General features: G+C 42.8%; 1 protein-coding gene across 4 annotated transcripts in view; it reads left to right on the forward strand.

The window, feature by feature from the left end:
• Positions 1-19835, forward strand: part of LOC142965607 (mannosyl-oligosaccharide 1,2-alpha-mannosidase IC) — a 158339-nt gene that overhangs the window by 53040 nt on the left and 85464 nt on the right. For 2 of the 4 annotated variants that reach the window (XM_076106626.1, XM_076106625.1), the window contains exon 2: positions 17223-17319. In XM_076106626.1, the coding sequence (XP_075962741.1) occupies positions 17223-17319 (97 nt within the window). Of the gene's footprint in view, positions 1-5917; positions 6045-17222; positions 17320-17389; positions 18508-19835 lie in introns of those variants that run through there. The other 2 variants (XM_076106627.1, XM_076106629.1) reach the window with 2 other exon arrangements.

The following is a 19835-nucleotide window of genomic DNA, read 5'->3' on the forward strand; positions in this document are numbered from 1 at the left end:
AAGTTACAGCACTGGCAATATAAGTCTGGTCAAGCGGGTTGTTTGTTTATTGATTTTGCACCTGGCAGCTTCACCAGCGATGGCACTTTGGAACTTTTTGAATATTTTTTGAACATTTTCAGCTTCTCTCTCCATCCAGGTGTTTGTAATTCGATTGGATTTGACATCTGCCAGCTTACTCGAGCGCTTGCTCGTGCATTAGGGAAATTATCACTGTACTCGTAAAATGGAATTGGGCTCTCATGTGATAGGGTGATCCAGGATGAGTTTGTGAGTGTGTGCATACTGTATACTTTATGTGTGTACGTGCGACCAACTCTTTAATGGAGCCTTACTGCATGCTAATTAAGCTGGAATGATTCAGTTGGAAACAAATGTGTTTTCTCAGCATGCTTTTTTTTTTTTTTTTACTCTTCCCATTTCCACACTCCATCACACTTATCGTTATCGGCTTTAACTTCACTTATTTTATTTTTCTCCTGTCGGCTTTTCTGTTTCAAAGTGTTTTTCCTTAATAGTCAGCTATTAGCTGAGCTGCTGGTGGTTCCAGAGAATGTTTTCAACCGCTACTTCATAGAGGACGACCAATAGTGGATTTTTAAAGGCCGATTATAATAATGACAGTTTTAGCAAGAAGAAGCCGATTAATCGATCGATACGTATCGAGAGCTGTTAGTGTTGCGTTACATATTTGAGAGATGAGCTGAAAACGGGTCAGATATGAGCCATTTCCAAGAATAAACCCGGTGCCTTTCTGTTATATTTCCCTTTACTAATGCTCATTTTTACATGCAGCGTGTTTTCGGCATGATTGCAAATGGTTGTTGAAATAAAAAAGCGGGTTGATTCTTCAGAGAACACATTTCTCGGTAGCATTTGTGCATGTTTCATGTATCGCCCTGTTGTTTTTGCAATCTGCTCTCTCCTCTATCTCGCTCTGTTTTTATCGACGTGAGCATAACGAAAAGTGATTGTAGAAAAAGAGTGTGTAGGCTAAAATAAGAACAAGGCAGAAAAGTAAAGAGCATTCTCATCCACACTTGTTGGTGTTATTGCTAGAAGCTAACCATGATGAACACACCATTACATTCAAGGCAACCGGGACCCCAGAGGTTTTCTGCATCTCTCTCTCTCTCTCTCTGCCTCTCTTATTTCCTCTTTTGTCCTCTTTCTATTACTCTCTATCCTCTGCGCTCTCCTCCGGTTTCCCTTGATATCCATGCCTTCTTCTGGGTTCATCTCCTGCTCTCCCTCTCCGTTATCTCTCTCTCTTTCTTCTGTCCTTTCCTGTCTTTTGTCCCAGAATGATGGCGATCCTTTTGCTTATGGGAACGATGACTTTGTACTGGGACAAGGGGACCAGGGTGGGCTGGTCTCAGGTCTTTGTCAATATGTTTCTCACATGGGTGAGATCATTGTTGGCTTCATCTGCCCTGACCTGAAGGGAGCAGCAGCTAGAAGTTAAAATGGGCTTCGGATGTCGCCCTTTATATTTTAAACATTCGACCCATCAGGACTGCTGGCTGTTGTGCTGTTTATTGGTCCGTGGTGGTCTCGGTGTATGGAGCCTTCGCACATAGCGCCGTAGGCTATACACTGCAAGCGCTGTTATCGTGAGGAATTTAATTAAAGCCCGATGCCGCCGGATTACACACAACAAACAGGTTAAATCCGCTGTTTCGTGTGCCAGACTATTTCTTGGCTACCCCCGCCGGTTGCCTAGCAACTGCTCCCAGCCAAGAAATAGTCCGACCCGTCACGTGGTAGAAAACATCAGAATTTGTCTTTCGTACACGTTTAGGATTGAACGGATTAAAAACACACCAGATCCGACATCTTAATTAGTAAGGTTTTCGGGTTCTGGTGGGCGGATTTTATTTCATTCGCACAAAGCCAGGCTAGCCGGTTCCACCAGTTTCCAGTCTTTGCGCTTAGCTAAGCTACAAAAAGCTGCTGGCTTCAGCCGTCTATTTAAAGAACTGGTGTGAGAGTGGTATCGATCTTCTCATCTGACTCTCCTCCAGAAAGCCAATCAGTGTGTTTCCCAAAAATGATGAGCTATTCCTTCAAGGCCCTGTTCTGGAGATGTTGATGATGTGATTGTATATATTCCTCAAAATAATGAATTGTGTGTCATCAAAATCGGGGTCCATAGCTACGTTTTGCCCCGGGGCCCTCAAGTGGGTTAGTCTGGCCCTGCTGGTTAGCTCTTACTTGCTTTGTGAATGTTGCAGACAAATAGCAGAGTGAATGTGAGAGTGAGGAGAATGTGTAAGGGAGGCAGAACTTAAAGTTTCATATGCAGCTGCTTACAGGGGTTAAAGGGTTAAAGGTTGTCAGATGTATTTAAAATAACTCTGCTATTGTAGCCTTCAAGCTAAAACCACATATTGACCAGGTCTAGATCAGGCCTGGATTTTCACCTCGAATCAATGTGTTGCCAGTGGAAAACAAAAAAATACATCCATCTGGAACGGAGTGTTTTGGTAGGTTTGGATTTTTCCCTGATGGTCATTGATCAACACTGGGCAAGATTGCTGCAGGAAGTCAAATCACAAGGGAGGAACGTGTGTGGGAATTCAGCTGAGAAATGAAATTGAAGTTGTGTATGTACGTGTGTGTGTCTGTTTGTGCAACTCCGTATTTGCTTGCACCATCCTGCGATCATCAGTATCAAACCCCATCTGAGGACCCGGCCTAAGACGTTCATGATTGTTCGTATCTCTCCCGCTGCTGCTCGTAGGCGGCAGCTAATGCTGATTGCGGATCATCATTTCTGTCACATACATTCTCAGCGTGAGACAAGGGACATGACAGAGCACACATTTATCAGGCCCGTATTTACAATCTTGGATAAACTGTGCTGCTTAGAGTCGGCTACCTGCAGGTTCCACCGCCTCGCTCAGCCTGCGGAGTAAATAATGCGAGCGGAGACGCCGACACCTGCCTCCAAACCGCCGCCGAGCAGCCTAATAACGAACGCTCCCTCCTCCTCTCCTCCATTTGCTTCAGTGCTTTTTATCATATGTTCAATCCGACTCGTACTTTCTATCCTTCTTTGCTTTTGTTTTTTGCCTGTATGTGTCTGCCTCTCTTTTCAGACACACACACACACACACAGGCATTCTCACATGCAAACACACACTATAGCAATACCTAAAAGCCCCAGGGTATGATCGCGAGAGGGGGGAGAGAGACCGAAGGCTGTCATATGAGTCTTTCTGGGACTTATCAGCATTTTGCAGAGACACGGAGACACAGGAGGGAAAAAAGCATTTGAATCCCTGCACAACGGATAGGGCTGCTTGCACTTGGCAAATATCAGAATCAACAGTATCTATTGACTAAAGGAGCTATTTGTAGCTGAAAAGTGTGTCATTGAGCCTTCTCTGCTCTAAAAGCTGAAACCACTGAATGTTTTATGGGTCCATGTTGAGCTTTTTTTGTCTTCCTAAATCAGAACCGTTGTCCGTCTGTGGTAAGTCATTCACGCAAACGGACAGATGGCAAGTTATAGGCCTCCGCTGGCGTCTTTCTGCAAATACAGTCCACCGAATGAAAATAGATTTTCCATTTTCTGTACACTGTGCCACTTCACGAGCTCATCAGATAAACCGAAAAATAGAAGCACGAGATTTGCGATGAGACGAGAGCAGAATAAGTAACGGTGGCAGAAAAGTGGGAGGGATGGAAAAATAGACGGAGAAACAGTAAAGAGAGTAAAAGATAGGAGGGCTAAGCAAAGGTAAGCACAAACAAGGCGAGAGGAAAACAAGCAGAGAGCAATAATACTAGAAAGGATCAAGGGGTGAAACAATAATCTCGCACAAAACAGCCAAGACGGACCTCTCACTGTCTCTGCGGATCTTCTGTAATGGCCTCGCTCAGAAAAGCAAGGCATTGCACAGACTCTAACTCATTTTCTCCTGCTCCCAGGACACATTTTAGAGGGTAAAATGGATTGAAACTTGAGCACAAAAAAAGCTTTTCTGAGACACAGAACTGCTTTAACGCCGTGTTCCTGGTCTGAGGCGGTCGAGCGGCACAGGGGACCGACAACCGGTTGTGGCGGAAAATCTCTCTGCACTAGCTTAACATGGAGACGAGGCTGATTGCAGTTGTGATTCTTGTGTAACAATTTAAATCACATTAAGTGTACTAAAGCCATTTGCTTTTTAATGCGCAAACATTTGGCTTATTCGACGAGCTTCAATCCAAACTCCGTATAGTCTGCAATGGCTGCATACTTTTTCTTTTTGCCTGGGTTACTTCAGTGGGAATGGAGCTGCTTCATACACAGACGTACTTTTCATATCCAATATTTATGCACATTTTCTGCCACATTCTGGCACAAGAAGTTCAATACTAGAACATCCGGTACCAGTTCATTAGCCGTAAACAACAGTGGTGTGCGAGTGAGTCCCCCCCCCCCCCCCCCCACAGGAGTGAGTGGGTGCAAGTAACACAGCAGGAGGTTTCCACGCTTATGATTAGGCACATGTTTGATGGCTTCGTAAGCTTTTGATGGATCAAAAGTGAAATTGAATTTAAAAACAGAAAATCATCAAGGACTCAGTTTTATCACGATGAAGTTTAGTAGAACTCGTATGCCATCTTAGCTTTAGTGTTGTGTATTTTAGAAGCCTATATGTGGCATTGGGAGAAAAAATGGACCTTTGTTCATGTTGAGAATTTGCTCTCTTTCTAGTTGAGTGTTGAAACACCAAAAAGAGAAGTTGCATATGATTGCAAGGCATCCTGCCATGTCAGAGGAAAGGACCGCTTCTTTGTCTCTGACAATAACAATGCCTCCTTCCGCTGCAGCGGTGTAAAGATGTTTTCCGTTTTGAACTTTTTCTCTCTGAACCTTTGATTTTTCTGGACAGGACTGTTTCTGGAGCCAGTATTTTCTATTTCCACACAATTGTCACCTCAAACACTGTATATATATATATTTATCTTTGGTCCTGGTTTTTGTTAGTTATATGTTTGTTTTAGAGATGTTGTTGTGAGAACAATATGGATCCACCCTAAAATACTTAGAACACCTTGACACACCTTGTGTTGTAATGTTAGTCCTTTCACTCAAATAACAACTAAAGAAAAACACATCTTCTCCTTGAGTTCTTGGCTCAACTTCCCATGGATTGTGATCTCTCTGGCAGCACGTGCCTTGACACCACAAGTAATCTCTGTGCAAACATTTCACGACTGGCCGTTGTGGATTTTATTATTATTTTTTTTTTCCACTGTGTCGAGGTGCGAGCTTTTGCACGTCATGTTTGAAGGTTCTCTCCGATAATCAGAGCCTTAATATAGCAGCAAACAACTATTTGCTACGTAAATATATAGTGGAGTAATGAACTCACTTGGTGTGTGTTGTAATCCAAGCTTCCATGTGCTCCTTTATACAGCGGTTACATCTTATAGCGCTGTCGTCTCAGAGCGCAGTGCCCAGCCTCCCCTCAGGTAAATACTATTGGCTCTGTCGGCGCTGTTGCCCTTGTTTGCGCTGTTAGCATTGTTTTTCTGCACGCTGCGGCTCAGCCGTCGCCGTGTGGAGGCAATAGATCTGCTCTGAATTTCGTATCAAGCACCCTTTAAACATATATTGAGAGATGACCTGAGCGTGACACTGCACTCAATAATTAGGCAGCACTTCCAGGAAACTTGTTCCCCACAACCTTTGTCAGCCCATCCCCTGAGTCCTCTGCGACTTCTGTGTAATAGCTGTTATCTGAGGGGCCAAGGGGCGTCACCATTGGTGTTTCTGCGAGTGCAGGTTTCCCCCGAAGAAAGACGGACTGATCCTGAATCGAAAGCTGTGTTTATGATAGACTACAGGGTCACCTTTAGCTGCTGCGTTTGCTGTTTTTATGTGCTGAGCGTATGATTGAATTGTCCTCCAGCTGAACTGCTTTTACCTCTGATACAAGCTCTCTCCAGCTGAAGACCTCTGGACACAACGTTGTGCATCATGATAGAACAGCCCACGGCTCACATGCGATTGCTGATCCGTTTGGAGTGGATCGATAGCCTAGCATGTAAGTGGTCCTTCCTGTCTCACCAATAACATGGCCTTTAGTTTGTAGCTTTCGAGTGCCTCAGATAAATGTCTACGGGAGCATTCGGACATTTCTGTAGAGCGGATCGCATCCCTTTTGTAGGTACAATAATGTGAAATATGGTAAATCCTCCCCCCCCCCCCCCCTCCAGGTTTGTTTTTCCAAAAATGATACTGCAGACGTAAGTGATCAATAAACGCCTGTAGGCTTTGCAAAGGGCTTTAATGCTTCACATCACACCAATGATACAATTTGTTGTGCTCTGCTAAATATATGTGCAGTAATGGTCGAGCTGCTTTGGTTTAAAAACAGGCCGAGACGTTTTAGATGTTGTCGCTGGAAATACAAAGATTAAACTAAACCTATCCATTTCTCATACGGGGTTTCAAACTTTTCCAGAAGCTCAGACGCTGTGATTAGATCTGTTCTATTTTTGAAAGTGACTTTTGAAACTTTTTTTTGTTTTTCCACTTTCCTTTTTCTTCCCAGTCATTTTCTTCTGCTGCATTGATATATTGTTGCTTTATGTTTGTCATTTTCTTGACAGAAAAAAAATATCAGCTGATTTTTAGCTGCGACCAGCAGCTCTATAGCTCATTATGTTGGTCTGTTTTAGTGTTCTTAATCCCATCTACACCACACCAGACCCGCTTTAACTGCAGAACACATTTGAGACGTGGGCTGAAACCAGACGAGATCATTTCAGATGGATTGATTGTCTTTTTAAATGGTTGTTATGAGCATGTTAAAAGGATGGATATGGAAATGTAAAACATGTGAACTATTGTAAAATTCCTCCTTAAATTAAGAATAATATTAAGCTTAATATTAAGCTTGTAGTTTGCAACTGTTCTCAGATTTTGGCTGAATTACCATCTGTTTCTATAGTCGGATGTCAGCAGGCCAGACGTCACCGCGCGCTTCTTTAAGATTCATATTGAGAGAATTATTGATGTGTTAATATAGCCATGATCCGCTCAAAAGCTTAGGCTCCCATTGTTTTTAATTGAAGATGATATTTTGGGGATTTACTGGGCGTGGGTGTAGGCAGGGAGATGCCTGCTCTGTTGTGTGTGTGTGTGTGTGTGTGTGCGTGTGTGAGAGACAGAGAATAAGGAAGTGGAGGGTTTCTGAGTTGGGATTTCATTAAAATCAAAGAATGGGGCTGTCTGTAACGGTTCTGGCAAGGTGACTGATGTCTCCCTGCTACCTCAAAGGCAAAGAAAGGAAATACATAATTGTCCTCAACCTGCATTCATAGTTCAGCAAAAATGCATATTACATTTTAAATGACTTAAAATCCCTTTTATGAAGTGCTTCTTTCATGATTCATGGTTTGTATAAGGACAGTAAGGTGTTGGTGGTTTATTGTTTCTCTTCACAAAACAACACATTTTTTGGGGGAAAATAAATGATTAACATTCAGAAATATCTCATTGGTTATCTCTTATAGGCAGGCATCATACTAATAGAATTAAGTGACAACAAAAACCTTTGGCATGCAAATTGAGTCTTATCAACAGAAATGTAATAACTGAATTGGTTTCATCTGTGTTTTCAGTGGAAATGCTATTTTGAGGGAAAAACGCACACAACTAATTCACCACAGGCAACCAACAACTTTCTCCCTCCTGAGAAGTGACAAGTTCATTTTAAGATGAAAGCAATTGCCAGGTTGTTCATCTTTGAGTTCAAAGACTTGCCTCTGTGTTTGAAGAATCATACGGGGAGAAGGAAGGTGTTTCAAAGCTAACAGCTCGAATAGGAAGGGATCAGTCGGATTCAAAAAGTGTCCCATTGGTGCCACTCCTGTCAGCCGGTGTGAACTGTAGCAATGAAAGTTATAGTAAATGCTGCTCCAGCTTTACTGTGAAACTCTGGTAGAAGATTCTGTGTTTTTTGGGATCTTTGATCATCGATTTTCACTTCAGAACTTTTATTTTCCCTCAAAAGAAAATTCCTGTTGAAGAAACGACGTAAAACCGTGATACAATGAAGCAATAAGACAAAAGATTTAAATAAGATATTCAAATAATAACAATAGACTCTCCAGAGAGGAGGCAGTTTATGGGATAGCTCTATTTGAATTAAGTGTCTTTATTTAGACAGGTAATCTCATTGAGACACGCAGTCTCATTCCCAAGACAGCCCTGATTAAACTTGGTGGCCACATTGTAACTTGTTGTGGCCACCGGGCCATGGTTAATGTCAAACGCTGTCTGAAGGGTTTCCTCTCACCTAATCTGCTGCAGACTTGCAAAATGTCAAGATGGCCATCTGACCACAGGGAAACATAATGCCTGACACTCTTCACCAATGGAGATTATTTTGAGTAGATGTGATCTTTGCTTCCACATGGAATTTAGATTCGACCTCAATTTAACACACTCTACCCTCCGATAGTCTAAAATGACTAAACACACAGTTATCATTTGCACACTGTGGCAGGTGTTTGGGTTCTCCTATCAGGGTGCTGACTCGAGGTGAAATGAATCCGAACACCTGGCAGGTGACACAATAACTAAACATCTGGTCATCAGTCTCACTTCATCAGAAATGAATTTATTATGTGAAACTCCAGCTCTCCCCATCTTACCTCGATGAATCTATTCCGGGTGCTCCCTGTCTCCTCTCCCTGGTGCATTTGAGCTCTAGACCTGATCTACTTGTACATCTTCCTCTCAAAATAACTTCTGCTGGAAGGTTTTCTGGTTGTTACCAAGTGACTGTATCTACAGATGGGGGTGGGGGTGGTTAGGCCTCTGGCCTTGTGCGAAGCCTTCCACAGGGGCTTGGACATTGTGGATTAGTTTTCTAATAAGCGTGTTGGGCTCACCATCATGATCCATACAAGACACTTTGTGCTCCGCAGAGTGGAACCCTTTCCCCAGGCAGCCCACTCAAATTGGCAATTTCTTGCAGACAAATGACTTCCCACTCCTCTCTTATGTCCTCCTTTCACTACCCCCCCCCCCCCCCCCGCTCCTTTATCTTCTGCCTTACTCTTTCTAATAGTACTGTAAACGCTCTGTAATGGCTTGTATTTACTTTGACTGACCCCCCCCCCCCCCCCTCATTTTCTGCACCACACCTGCAATTTCATCACTAGCTTGTTTCTGGAAGAGAGAGGGCCGCTCCCAGCAAGATGAGTGAGAGGGGAGGACAGCAGCAGGTTAGGGGTGTCCGGGTGAATTATTGGGCGTGCAACATTTCTTGTGAAAGTTCCCGTTACTCCACTAAGTTTAGAGCCCACTCCTTCAGATTCCATCCACTTTTCTGGCAAGGTCCATTGATTGGGTCGGCTCGCTGATCCAAGGAAACTGAAAGAAGGGGAAACGGTTTGACTCGGCGCCTTGAGAGCAGACAAACGCTGGATGCTTGAAAGAAAGAGCAGCTCAGCTAAAACACGTGTTAATCCAGTGTTTCAGTCAAGTTGCCCCTCTAAAGGTCCTAAAATGTTTAATATTATTCTGATACTAACTTCTTTTAATACAGTTTTAAAGCTATAGTTGGGTATATTCATTGTATCTCTTTCTCTTCATCGCTCATCATCAGCTGGCTCTACTGGGACCATTTAGGCGCGTTAATACTCCAGGTCTACATCTCCAACAATTCAAGACCTGAGTCCAGACATTTTAATAGGCTCCTTGTGGCGATTCTCTCTCTCTCTCTTGCCATGAGTATTTCATGGCGCTTTGGAACTCTCAACCACCAGTGGGAGACGCTCAGGAGACGACTTGGCACGGGCCACATATCTCTCCTAATGATCCGTTTTGGAACGAGCGGCGAGGACACCTGCCAGAGAGAGAGAGAGAGACGGATACAGGCAAATACATATGTGCACATATTGTACAAACATCAGAGAAAACTAAAGGCCAACATTGAATTAAATATTAAACATTACTGAAATGTTCTCAGAATTAGGTCATTTTTTAAATATGGATACCAATAGTTGGCTTGAAAATAATACAGCAGAAACAAGCGTTGGATAAACCCCATGGATCTCTGGGTGTGATCTGCAAAAATGATTCTGAAGATTACGGCTCGAATCCAGGCGACCGCATCAGTTGTAACCGGGATTTTGCTCAAATGATTTGTCTTGCAGCTTGATATAAGCATTTCTGAGTGTACCAAGGCTTGATGACTCAATTACTGTTAAGTACAAGGACCGTGCAGACATATTCTCATCAGAAGTCTGTTGTGATTGTGGCGTACGGTTACTTTGCATGTTTTGTTGCTTTACGCAAGAGTTGGACTTGTGAATAGTCCTTAATAACAAAACATTCTATTAAAGGAGAGATTTCCACTGTATTTTTTCAGGTTCACTTTTTTTACTGATGACTTATCGTATTCATTTTTCCTCTTACTGTCCAGCTGCTATTGTCCAGATGATAAATTAGGATGATAAGTGTTGATACACTATCTGAGTCTCGATGATTACCATTCGCTCACAGTAATGAGCTTAACGGGCAGCAGCGAGTGCTTCGTCAACTTTTGGCTCCGTACGGGCTGCCCCAGCTTATTGGTGGAGCTCCAATGCTCCTGCAAATGCTACTCGGGGCTGAAGGAGGTACTGACAACTATAGTTTTCTTGTAAAATAAATGCATTTAATCTATATATTTTTATATATAGTTTTGACACAATAATCAAACGTTAAAGATTAGACAGCACCTAGCTGCCCCCCCCCCCCCCAGACACCATACTGAAGCAGACCTACATCCTGGGTGGATATGGTCATTTGATTTCGTGATTGATTCCAGACATTCATTAATTCCATGCATGAATGATCTGCAGCTCAGTTGCCTGGTTGTCCAACTTTGGCTCTTTGTTTTGTGCTGACTCAGAATGAGACCTCGCTGGCCTCCCGAGACCTACAAGGCTCCGTAAATGTGCTTTTAATGGGAAGGAAGTGGCTGTGCTCCAGAGGAGGGTCAAATACTGGGAGCTGGGCAAGTTGAGGTTGGAAGTTCAGGGGGAAGCAGTGGGGGAAAGCTGATTCTGAATCTTCTCTGCCAAAGGCCCCCCCCCCCCCCCCCCCCCCCCCCGGTTTCTGGTGATGACACAGCACCTCGTTAACGCAACAGTGTCTCCGGGGCTGCCATGCCAGGGTGCTGGGATGATTTATTATCCACGATCCACCCGAAGCCTCCTCAGATTAAAGGGATGACTCGCTCGTGGAACCGACCATAACCGACTGCATTACAAAACGTGCAGGGTGGGAACGTGTCGTGTGTGCTTTGAGGCGCGCGTTATGTATATTTATAAGACTGTTGTTCAAGTGGAATGGAATGATCCGGGGTGTTTTAGCGGAGGTGCTGCGGTCAGCAGTGATTACACAGTTTTGGCAATGTTTTGAGGAGAAAGAAGAGAGCACTCTGCTCACTTTACAAAAATGAAAAGTAGAAGCGCACAGCTGGCTTGTATGTTGCAAAAACAATGAAGAATGGAGTTCCCCATACACATTATTTTACTAAGTGGTTGAAGCTGTGGCTCATTAATAATCAAACATGTGAACGTCTTCTGCTTATTCTTTCCTTTCCTTGCGTGCTTTTTTTCTTTCCCTTTTATTTTTTGCTTGGTATGGATTACAGCTAACTGCCATGTGTAGTACGGTGGCATTAGGAGCTGGTGGATGTGTGCTGTTCTATCTTGTGTACATTTATGTTGCTTTGTGCAGACCAGATCGACTGAGTGAAAGCACAATGAAATGTTCAAAAAGATTTGAACCCAGTCAGTTGTCAGTTGTTGAGTGTAGTGTGATTAAACAGCTGCCTTGTCTTGTAGTAGTTAAACTACTACACCGTCTCTCATTGTGACACATATATCTGCTATCTTCCCTGTGTGAAACATTTTCTGTCATATGAGAAGTACAGGGTTTGTTGAAGAAACCCACACAGCTACACAGCTGGGTGATATCAAAGGGGGTGATCACTGTTGCTGTGCTTCAGCAGAAGATCTGCTCTAAGTAGTTGTCCAGACTGAGCTCCAAATTGTTCAGCCCACCAGTTAATCTCTGCACAGCCTCGTCTCCATGGGCCACGCGGGGGCCGCTCAGTCCGAGCCCAGCTTGCAGTACCACGTCGGCAATGAACCAGTTTAGTGATCTTCACTAGCTTCAGCCCACACTGTTGGCTAATTAGCGACAACAGCAGTGAATGTTCAAAGATCTTTGTCAGAGATATATTCTGCTTTTGTGGAAAGTAGAACGTTGGTAACCCCCTCACCTGCGCTTCTCACCAGTATCGTCAAGCCACAGCCTCGGAGAAACCATCTGTGCAGACTAGTTTTCACTGGAAAACCAAAGATCGTCATCCTAGGAAGCCAATCCTGAGAGCCCAGTGGAGGAAATACCGAGCAGCACGTCTTCCCAGGAAATAGTTCATATGTAAGACGGAAAAGTGGAAACAGCTGATGCACAGTTTCAAACCACAGCCAGTCATGAGAGGAAAACCAAATCATTTTACTCTTTGGGAGTAACCCAGGGGAAAAAAACCCATGATTATGAGTAATTAAATTTAGTTTCACACATACTACATTTCGCCGTTAGTGAGATTATTAAAATATTAGCACCTTTACCCTTCAGAAGACGTATCACTTCAGTGAAACTCCAGATTCGCATCATTCCCTCTGGCAACGTCTCATTATACCGTCTCTTCCTCTGTGACACTACCTTTGGTTTAGAAGTTGCTTATTGTCTCTTGTTCCTGAGATATATATATATCATCAACTCTTCCTTCATGAATTTTCCACAGATGAAAACTACACTTCTGTGTCCTCAAAATACACATGCAATGTAAACATCATTGCTCCAACAAACTTCAGTTCAGAAGGTTCTTTGCCTCTGCATCATTCTTTTGACATTGTTATGCCGAGTCTCATTTTTGCAGGGACGGGTAAAACAAGAATTAAAAGTCCCACTCGTGGTCCGTGGTGGCTGTGCTGACAGCTAGTGTGTATAAAGTGGTCTGAACTGGTTTTAAACCTAAACGTCTGTACTCCTGATGTTGATTCAGGTCATGCTCTGAACGCTGCAGAGGGAACCCTGCAGACCAGTTCGGTGTCCATGCTGAGGACCAGCGCTGAGATAATCGTTCCCTCCTGTGGTGTCGTTTGTTACAATCTACACTAGAAACAATCGATTTCCAGTATAGACAAGTAAAGCTTTCTTTTTTCATTATCAACATTTCTCTGGGATTTAAAAAGATATATATATATATATATAATATTTTTGTTCAAAGAGCAGAAGGAAATGAGTTTCTAAGCTCTTCCTGTGCTTGCGTTGGATATGATAGAAAAAATGAGATCTTAGAATTTAATAACGACTTTTGAGCTGATGCGGCGTAAATGTAATCGCTTATGCAGCCGCTTGTGTTGCTTTTGTGATCTGATGATGTTGTGTGACCATCCTTGATCGCGTGATCAGCAGTGCGTGACCTCTGACCTGCGGTTTTGTCATCGGCACGTTGTGCCCCCAGTCTACCCCTGGTTACTTTTAATCACTCTAGTTCAACTAATTGGCTGGTTGTTGGGCAGAAGAGATCAATAACTGAACACAGAGACCGGGTCAGTGTCCTGTCTGATCATGTCTGCTTTTTAGTGCCCCTGGAAATGAATCATTCATCCGCTTGCTCTCTTGGAGAAGCAGCGTTGGGGGGGGGGGGCGTGCTCGGCCAAGGCTGCAGCTATTGATTCACGCCGTGTGTGTTCTGTGCTGTGATGATGGGTTGTTACATCAGCGGTCCTACGGCTGCGTGACACCGGTCCTCCCACACTTTGACCCTCTGCGGAGCGCAACAGCAGGGGTGTGAAAAACACAATGCCAGATATGTGTTTCATCAGTGTGCAGCAGCAGGAAGCTGAGCCAGACATTCTCATGGAGTGTCATTTTATCGTGCTTACATTTTGGTTTTAAAACAAAGCTTTTCCTTGTACAGGTATTGAGTGCGAGTCCATCGTACCATGCCTGGGTTTTCACACCTGATGTGAGCCGTACCCGAGTAAACACGAACCGTACTTGGGACCACCTTTTCAAGCGGACGTGCCCCGGTACGGTACACGGCGTTCATACTAATCAAACGGACTTGACTTTAGTTGGTCAAGTGTACTCGGTCAAAGTAGCCACCAAAGACGCTTCCATGACTCCCTTTGTTTGGGACCAGACCGGCTCAATACACATGTGCACATCTGTTAAAGGGTCAAATACATATCTTCTTGCTGCCAGTAATACACAACAGGCAAAGTCTATTTATTTGTCTTAAAATATTTATAATAGGAATGAATTAAACATAGCTCTGTAGAGTCCAGTAATTATAATTAACACAGTGTGATGATTTTCCACCTGAATCTACACGGAGTACTGGGAGGTTTTTTTCATCAGTATAATTGGTAAAAAATGTTTTTATTTTTTCAATTCCTCTCTACGTTCATTTTGCAAAAATAAACTAATGCAACAGATTTTGTTAGAAGATATCTGAGAGAAGAGAGAAGTTAAATTACACTACCGTAGCAATTTTTTTTGATATCCGATTAATCAGTTGCTCATTGTTTTGATGAATCATCTATTAAACAGGGAGAAATGCCCATCGTAGTTCCTCAATGCCAGCTGCATTATTAAATCCTTTCTTTTAGCATCTTTTATGGAGTCATGTCGTCGCTGATTAATTTTACCATTTTACATTTGCTGCGCCTTCAGTCAGACAGTTTGAGCGTACCATCTGCCTGTTTTCTACCCCGACATTAATTTGATCATGGTTGTAAAGTCCTATTCCCCTCGCAGGCTCCATAATGCAAATTTGATCATTTCTGCACAGACCGTGTGACATTCAACCGTCCTTCAAACAAACGCAGTGTGACACAAAGTTTTTACCAAAATCCCACATTTTTCTGCACTGATTTCTCCGTATTACTTTTGTTCTTTTGCTTCTAAAGCTGCCTGAGGAGCGAGACAGGTTGACATTATAAAAGATGGAGTACGTTTCAAATATAACTTGAGACACTCGCCGGTTCTCATTCCGGAAGGCAGAACATCCCGTCGGTACACAATAAGACCGGCACCGGGTACTTCTGTCCTGCCAACGCTTTCTGAAGAGAATTATTATCTTTCTGGACATATTTCCACCATAACATACGTCGGTGCTATTGCCTCTAATCATATTATGGGGTTGTTTTTCACATTGTGTGAGATTGCTGCTGCATACATTATTAGTATTTCTAAGTAGAAAAAAACCATTGTTTAATATGCTGCTTTCTCAGACGTAATGCCACACTCTAGATACACAATAAGAAGAGAAAACAACAAAGATGACCCTAATGTGTTGTTTCCTCTGAATGTTTTTCAGTACAGAGTGCCTAAATGTGTTGCTTCACAAATGCCAAATCACAAATTAAACCGGCGCAGCGGCTTCAAAACAGTTTAACGGCATATAATTCACCCTAAATCAAATCTCAGCTCCCTGACCCGTAGCCGCTGTTTTCATGAACCCGAAAGACATTTTAAAATGTATTTGAACATTTGTGTCTTTTATGGACCCTGTTGTTTGTTTCAGTGTGAGAAAGGACTGGAGCTCTGTCTTCTCTCAGGTGTCTATTATGAGCTTTTTAGGGTCAGAGGATTTGCAGCTGGAGGCCTCGTCGGGTAATCGGATTCATGTTGTGTATTTCTCTCAGGATTATATCAGCCCACCTCTGGAGAGACAGATGTCTTGTGTAGTATTGATAATACAGATGTCCTCAGTGTTACTGTGAAGATCCAGAGACGGGGGGGGGGGGGGGAATAATCTTATCCTGGACTATCTGTCTGTCTTTCGACAGATTGCACTGAGCGTTTGTTTGATCGTGCTGAAGACAATTGAATTTCATGTCGACGTTGTTGAAAGCACTTGAGTCAAGTATTCGTGCAGATGGAATTCGTTTTCAATTTATTTTGAGGCTATTTAGTTCATATGCGCATGAATCATGGCATCTCTTTGATGAAAAACATTCATTTCTTTCAAAATATCCGGCTGCCTTGCTGGGAAAGTAATGATAGCGGCTGCATCCTTGGGAAACACGGCTTACAGGACTACTGCTCTAAAGAACCAAGAAGCATGTCCTCATCTAAATCAATTTCCATAACAAGGGGATGGTGGGAAAGATACAGATATATACATTTAAACCTATGTATATAGAATATACTGACATTTTACAACCCTGATGTTCAAGGGATGACTTTCTCAGTTAGTCCACCACTTTGGTCCAGATTAATATCTCAACCACCATTTTTTTATGCCGAGAAATTTTGGCAATACATCTACTATATTTAGTGCCGGTTCGCAAACGTCGGCGTCCTAACTCGCCAAACTTAAGTGATGAACATGGTCAACGTTACACCTGTGAAACACAAGCCTACAGCACTGCCATTGCCTCTGTGTTGGTTATTGTGATTTGTGACATCTGTTTGGCAACACCTGACGAACATCTCTAATAGATTCTAATGTTGCTCTGTTCGATGGAACGTAATCAGCTGGGAGCTTTCAGCATAGTGGGCAGGCTTTCTCTGACTCTTGCCTTCATTGGCATTGTCTTATTTTCCTTTTTCTTTTTGGATGTTCGTGAATTTAATTCAATTATTATGAACCAACTTTCCCGGACAGGCTTCTAAGCTAATTGTAACTCAAGACGAGCATTGCTCAACTTTATGCCTCTAAGCAGAAGTTGTTTCGCTTTTCGTCTTCATCCCTCGCTTCCTCGTCTAGCTTTCTCTGTTTTACTGCATCAAAGAGTCGACAGTTTTCCTTCTTCACATCAAATCACATCCAGATCACTTTTAGTTTCTTCTGTCGGGGAGGAGTACAGAGCATCAATTTCAGAAACACTTTCTTCTCAGAGATGCGTTCTTATCTCTAAAACTCTCTTTTCATCTACTGACGTTATTCAATCTTTAATGTAGGAGGAGAAGCTGCAGGGGAAATGCCAATCTTATTGTTTCGCGGTGCGGTTTGTGTGTGTTCGTTTGCTGCTTGTCCTTAAGCCCGTCTGATCAACAAGCTATCATTCCCTTTGCCTTTGAGCTCTGCCAATTCAATTACGTCTGGCTTCGGACGTGTGATGCTTTTGCGATCAGTCAAGTGACCAGTATGTCTGGCCCCCCCCCCCCCCCCCCCCTTCTTATGTTGCAGATGATGAAGTTTTCCTGGGACAACTACAAGCGCTACGCCTGGGGCAAGAATGAGCTGCGGCCTTTGACGAAGAACGGGCACATTGGCAACATGTTTGGTGAGTGTCGGCTCTTCGCTTTCAATCATTTTATTTTACATAACATTTTTCTGGATAACAACACGGGGAAAAAAAGCCAAGAACTATCAGTTTTGTTTAGTTTAGTCTGTAAGTTGGAGACACAAGCAAAAACTGAAGTGAGGCTGATGATGGAAGCATATTGGTTTCCCTGAAACAGAAAGAAATCTGCTGTTTGTCAGGTATTTAAAGCACAAGAGTTATATTCTGCATCAAGCAACACTGGTATTATGCAAACATAATGGATTTCACAAGGAAAGCTAACAGTGCAGGCTGCATTAAAACCAGAACTGAAAGCCAACCCTATTTAAAGGAAATAAATCAGTGATCCTGTATTCTTAATGTGAGACACATTGTTCTAGACTCAAACATTTGACGTGGTTGTGCATTAAGGTGATCTTCTCATCCAGAGGAGAGCAATAGGGATGCATTGTGCTGGACGCTAAGGTGGCTAGCTGCATGTCGTGACCTACCTGCCGCCAGTCTATTTATGTTTTCTCTAAATGATTCATTAAATCTGTGTATTCCTCTTTGGGCTGTGTGCTTTAACTTTGAGCCTGTTTCTGTATTTGGCACTGATGGACAGCTGCAGAACACAATGTTGATATTGAAGACCTATGAACACATTTAAAAATGTCAACTTGGGCTCTGGGAGATAGTGATGGGCACTTTTCACTATTTTCTGATGTTTTACAGATTGAATGACTATTGAATAATTAAATTAATAATCTGCAGATAAATCAATACTCAAAATAATAACAAAAAGTCATTGCTGTATATTGCTGTGTTCACACCAACACAACGCAAATTATTTGCGTGACGAGATTACATACAAAGTCAATGCAAATAGATTCGACCTGTTTGCGCCTCATTGAGCTTTTGTCACCATACTTTCCCGACCTTTCACTCAGCATAGCAAACCTCACAACCTACCGGAGGTGTCTCAGTCTCCCAACAGCCTAATTGGAGCCAGATTCCGGAGGCGCTCCTCAGGTCGTCTGCAGTGGAGCACATCAGTCCGTTCACACGGCCGAGCCAGAGAGAAATCCCACAAAGAAGCCTTTAATAAAAGGCGGATCAGCTCTTAATAAGACTTGGCCGGGTCTGCTCGCTGTCTTCCATACCTGACTTCTCCCTCCATCACATCTGTAGAGACTGGGGATTATTAAGGTGATGATGCAAACTCTCTTGAAAATACAGTTTGTGATCCCTTATACTGCGCTCAGTCCCCCGAGGTTGCCAAGTTCATAGTTGAGAGGAATCCCTTTTATGCGCTGCCCTTAAATCATGTGATAGGTGTTATCTTTCAAAGCAACACATGCAGATTTATTTTCTGATGAAATCTACCAGAAAGATCATACACGCCCTGATTTTGCCTGAAGTTAAGATATTTTTTCCAAGTAAGTCACTGCAAAGTGTGTTTTTATTATGAAAGGATTTGTAAATGAATCCGTTTGTTCACTCTTCCCTGATAGTAACACGGATGTACAAAGAATAAGGTGATAAAAAAAAGGAAGAAACGTGTTCATATGCCAATAAAAGTGAGCAAGGTTTTGCAGTAAGCTGTTGATGAGTTTGAGTAAAAAGCATTAAGAGGAGTTGATGGCGGTGATGTCAAAGTGGCTTTGAAGCATTCAGTGCTTTTGTAGCCCATAGAAGGAAACAAGACACATCAAACACTCATCTTACCACTGCAGTGGCACAAGATGGCTTTCTTTCCACATAAAATAGTTTAGAGTAATAAGAACTCACAATGTCTCGTCCCCACAATGTATCCCATCTTTGTTGTCAAATTCATTAAATAGGAATCAACGGAACATTTCCACGCGAGTACATTTCATTGACATGTAATTATCAAGTGCTTTGACTAACAAACGACATACATTTCATACATCAGTAACAAAGACATGAGAACAGATTAAATAAACTACAACAAAGCCAAATTGATTTTGTTGATTGAATCTACTCTCTGTTTGAAAACCTACTTTGTTGAACAGCCTTTTAATATGCTGTGAAGAGGAGAGGTCTGCCGAGGCATCTCCTACTCACACCACGTGTGATGTAACGCATCATTTGGAAGGAATAACAGCCGAGGACATTGAAAACTAATGGACTGTACTGTTGTCAATACTAAAACTTGGGGAATGATGGTGATGAAGAGTCGGTTGCTGTGATTTGTTTGTGTTGAAGCTGAATTAAGCAACGTGTGACTGCTGGAGGGCAGGAAGTAGACTCGCAGCAATGAGCCTTGATATGAGCTGTTTAAGTTGTGATGGTAAGCACATTAGCAACCAATCACTATATATTACTTACAGATGCTGTACAAACGTCAATATCAGCATCCCATTAGTGTTGTCTCTCACAGCGAGACGGCTGCCCTGTAGGGCTTTAGGCAACGAAGGACAATCTTGGTCGACTGAAATTCTCTCTACTCTACATGTTACTCCAGAGTAACTAAATCAGCCACAGTGCACAGTGCACTCTACCCAGTAGCCTAC

This window comes from Anarhichas minor, unplaced genomic scaffold, assembly GCF_050575085.1.
Source record: "Anarhichas minor isolate MPS153535 unplaced genomic scaffold, ASM5057508v1 ptg000035l, whole genome shotgun sequence".
Lineage (NCBI taxonomy): Eukaryota > Metazoa > Chordata > Actinopteri > Perciformes > Anarhichadidae > Anarhichas > Anarhichas minor.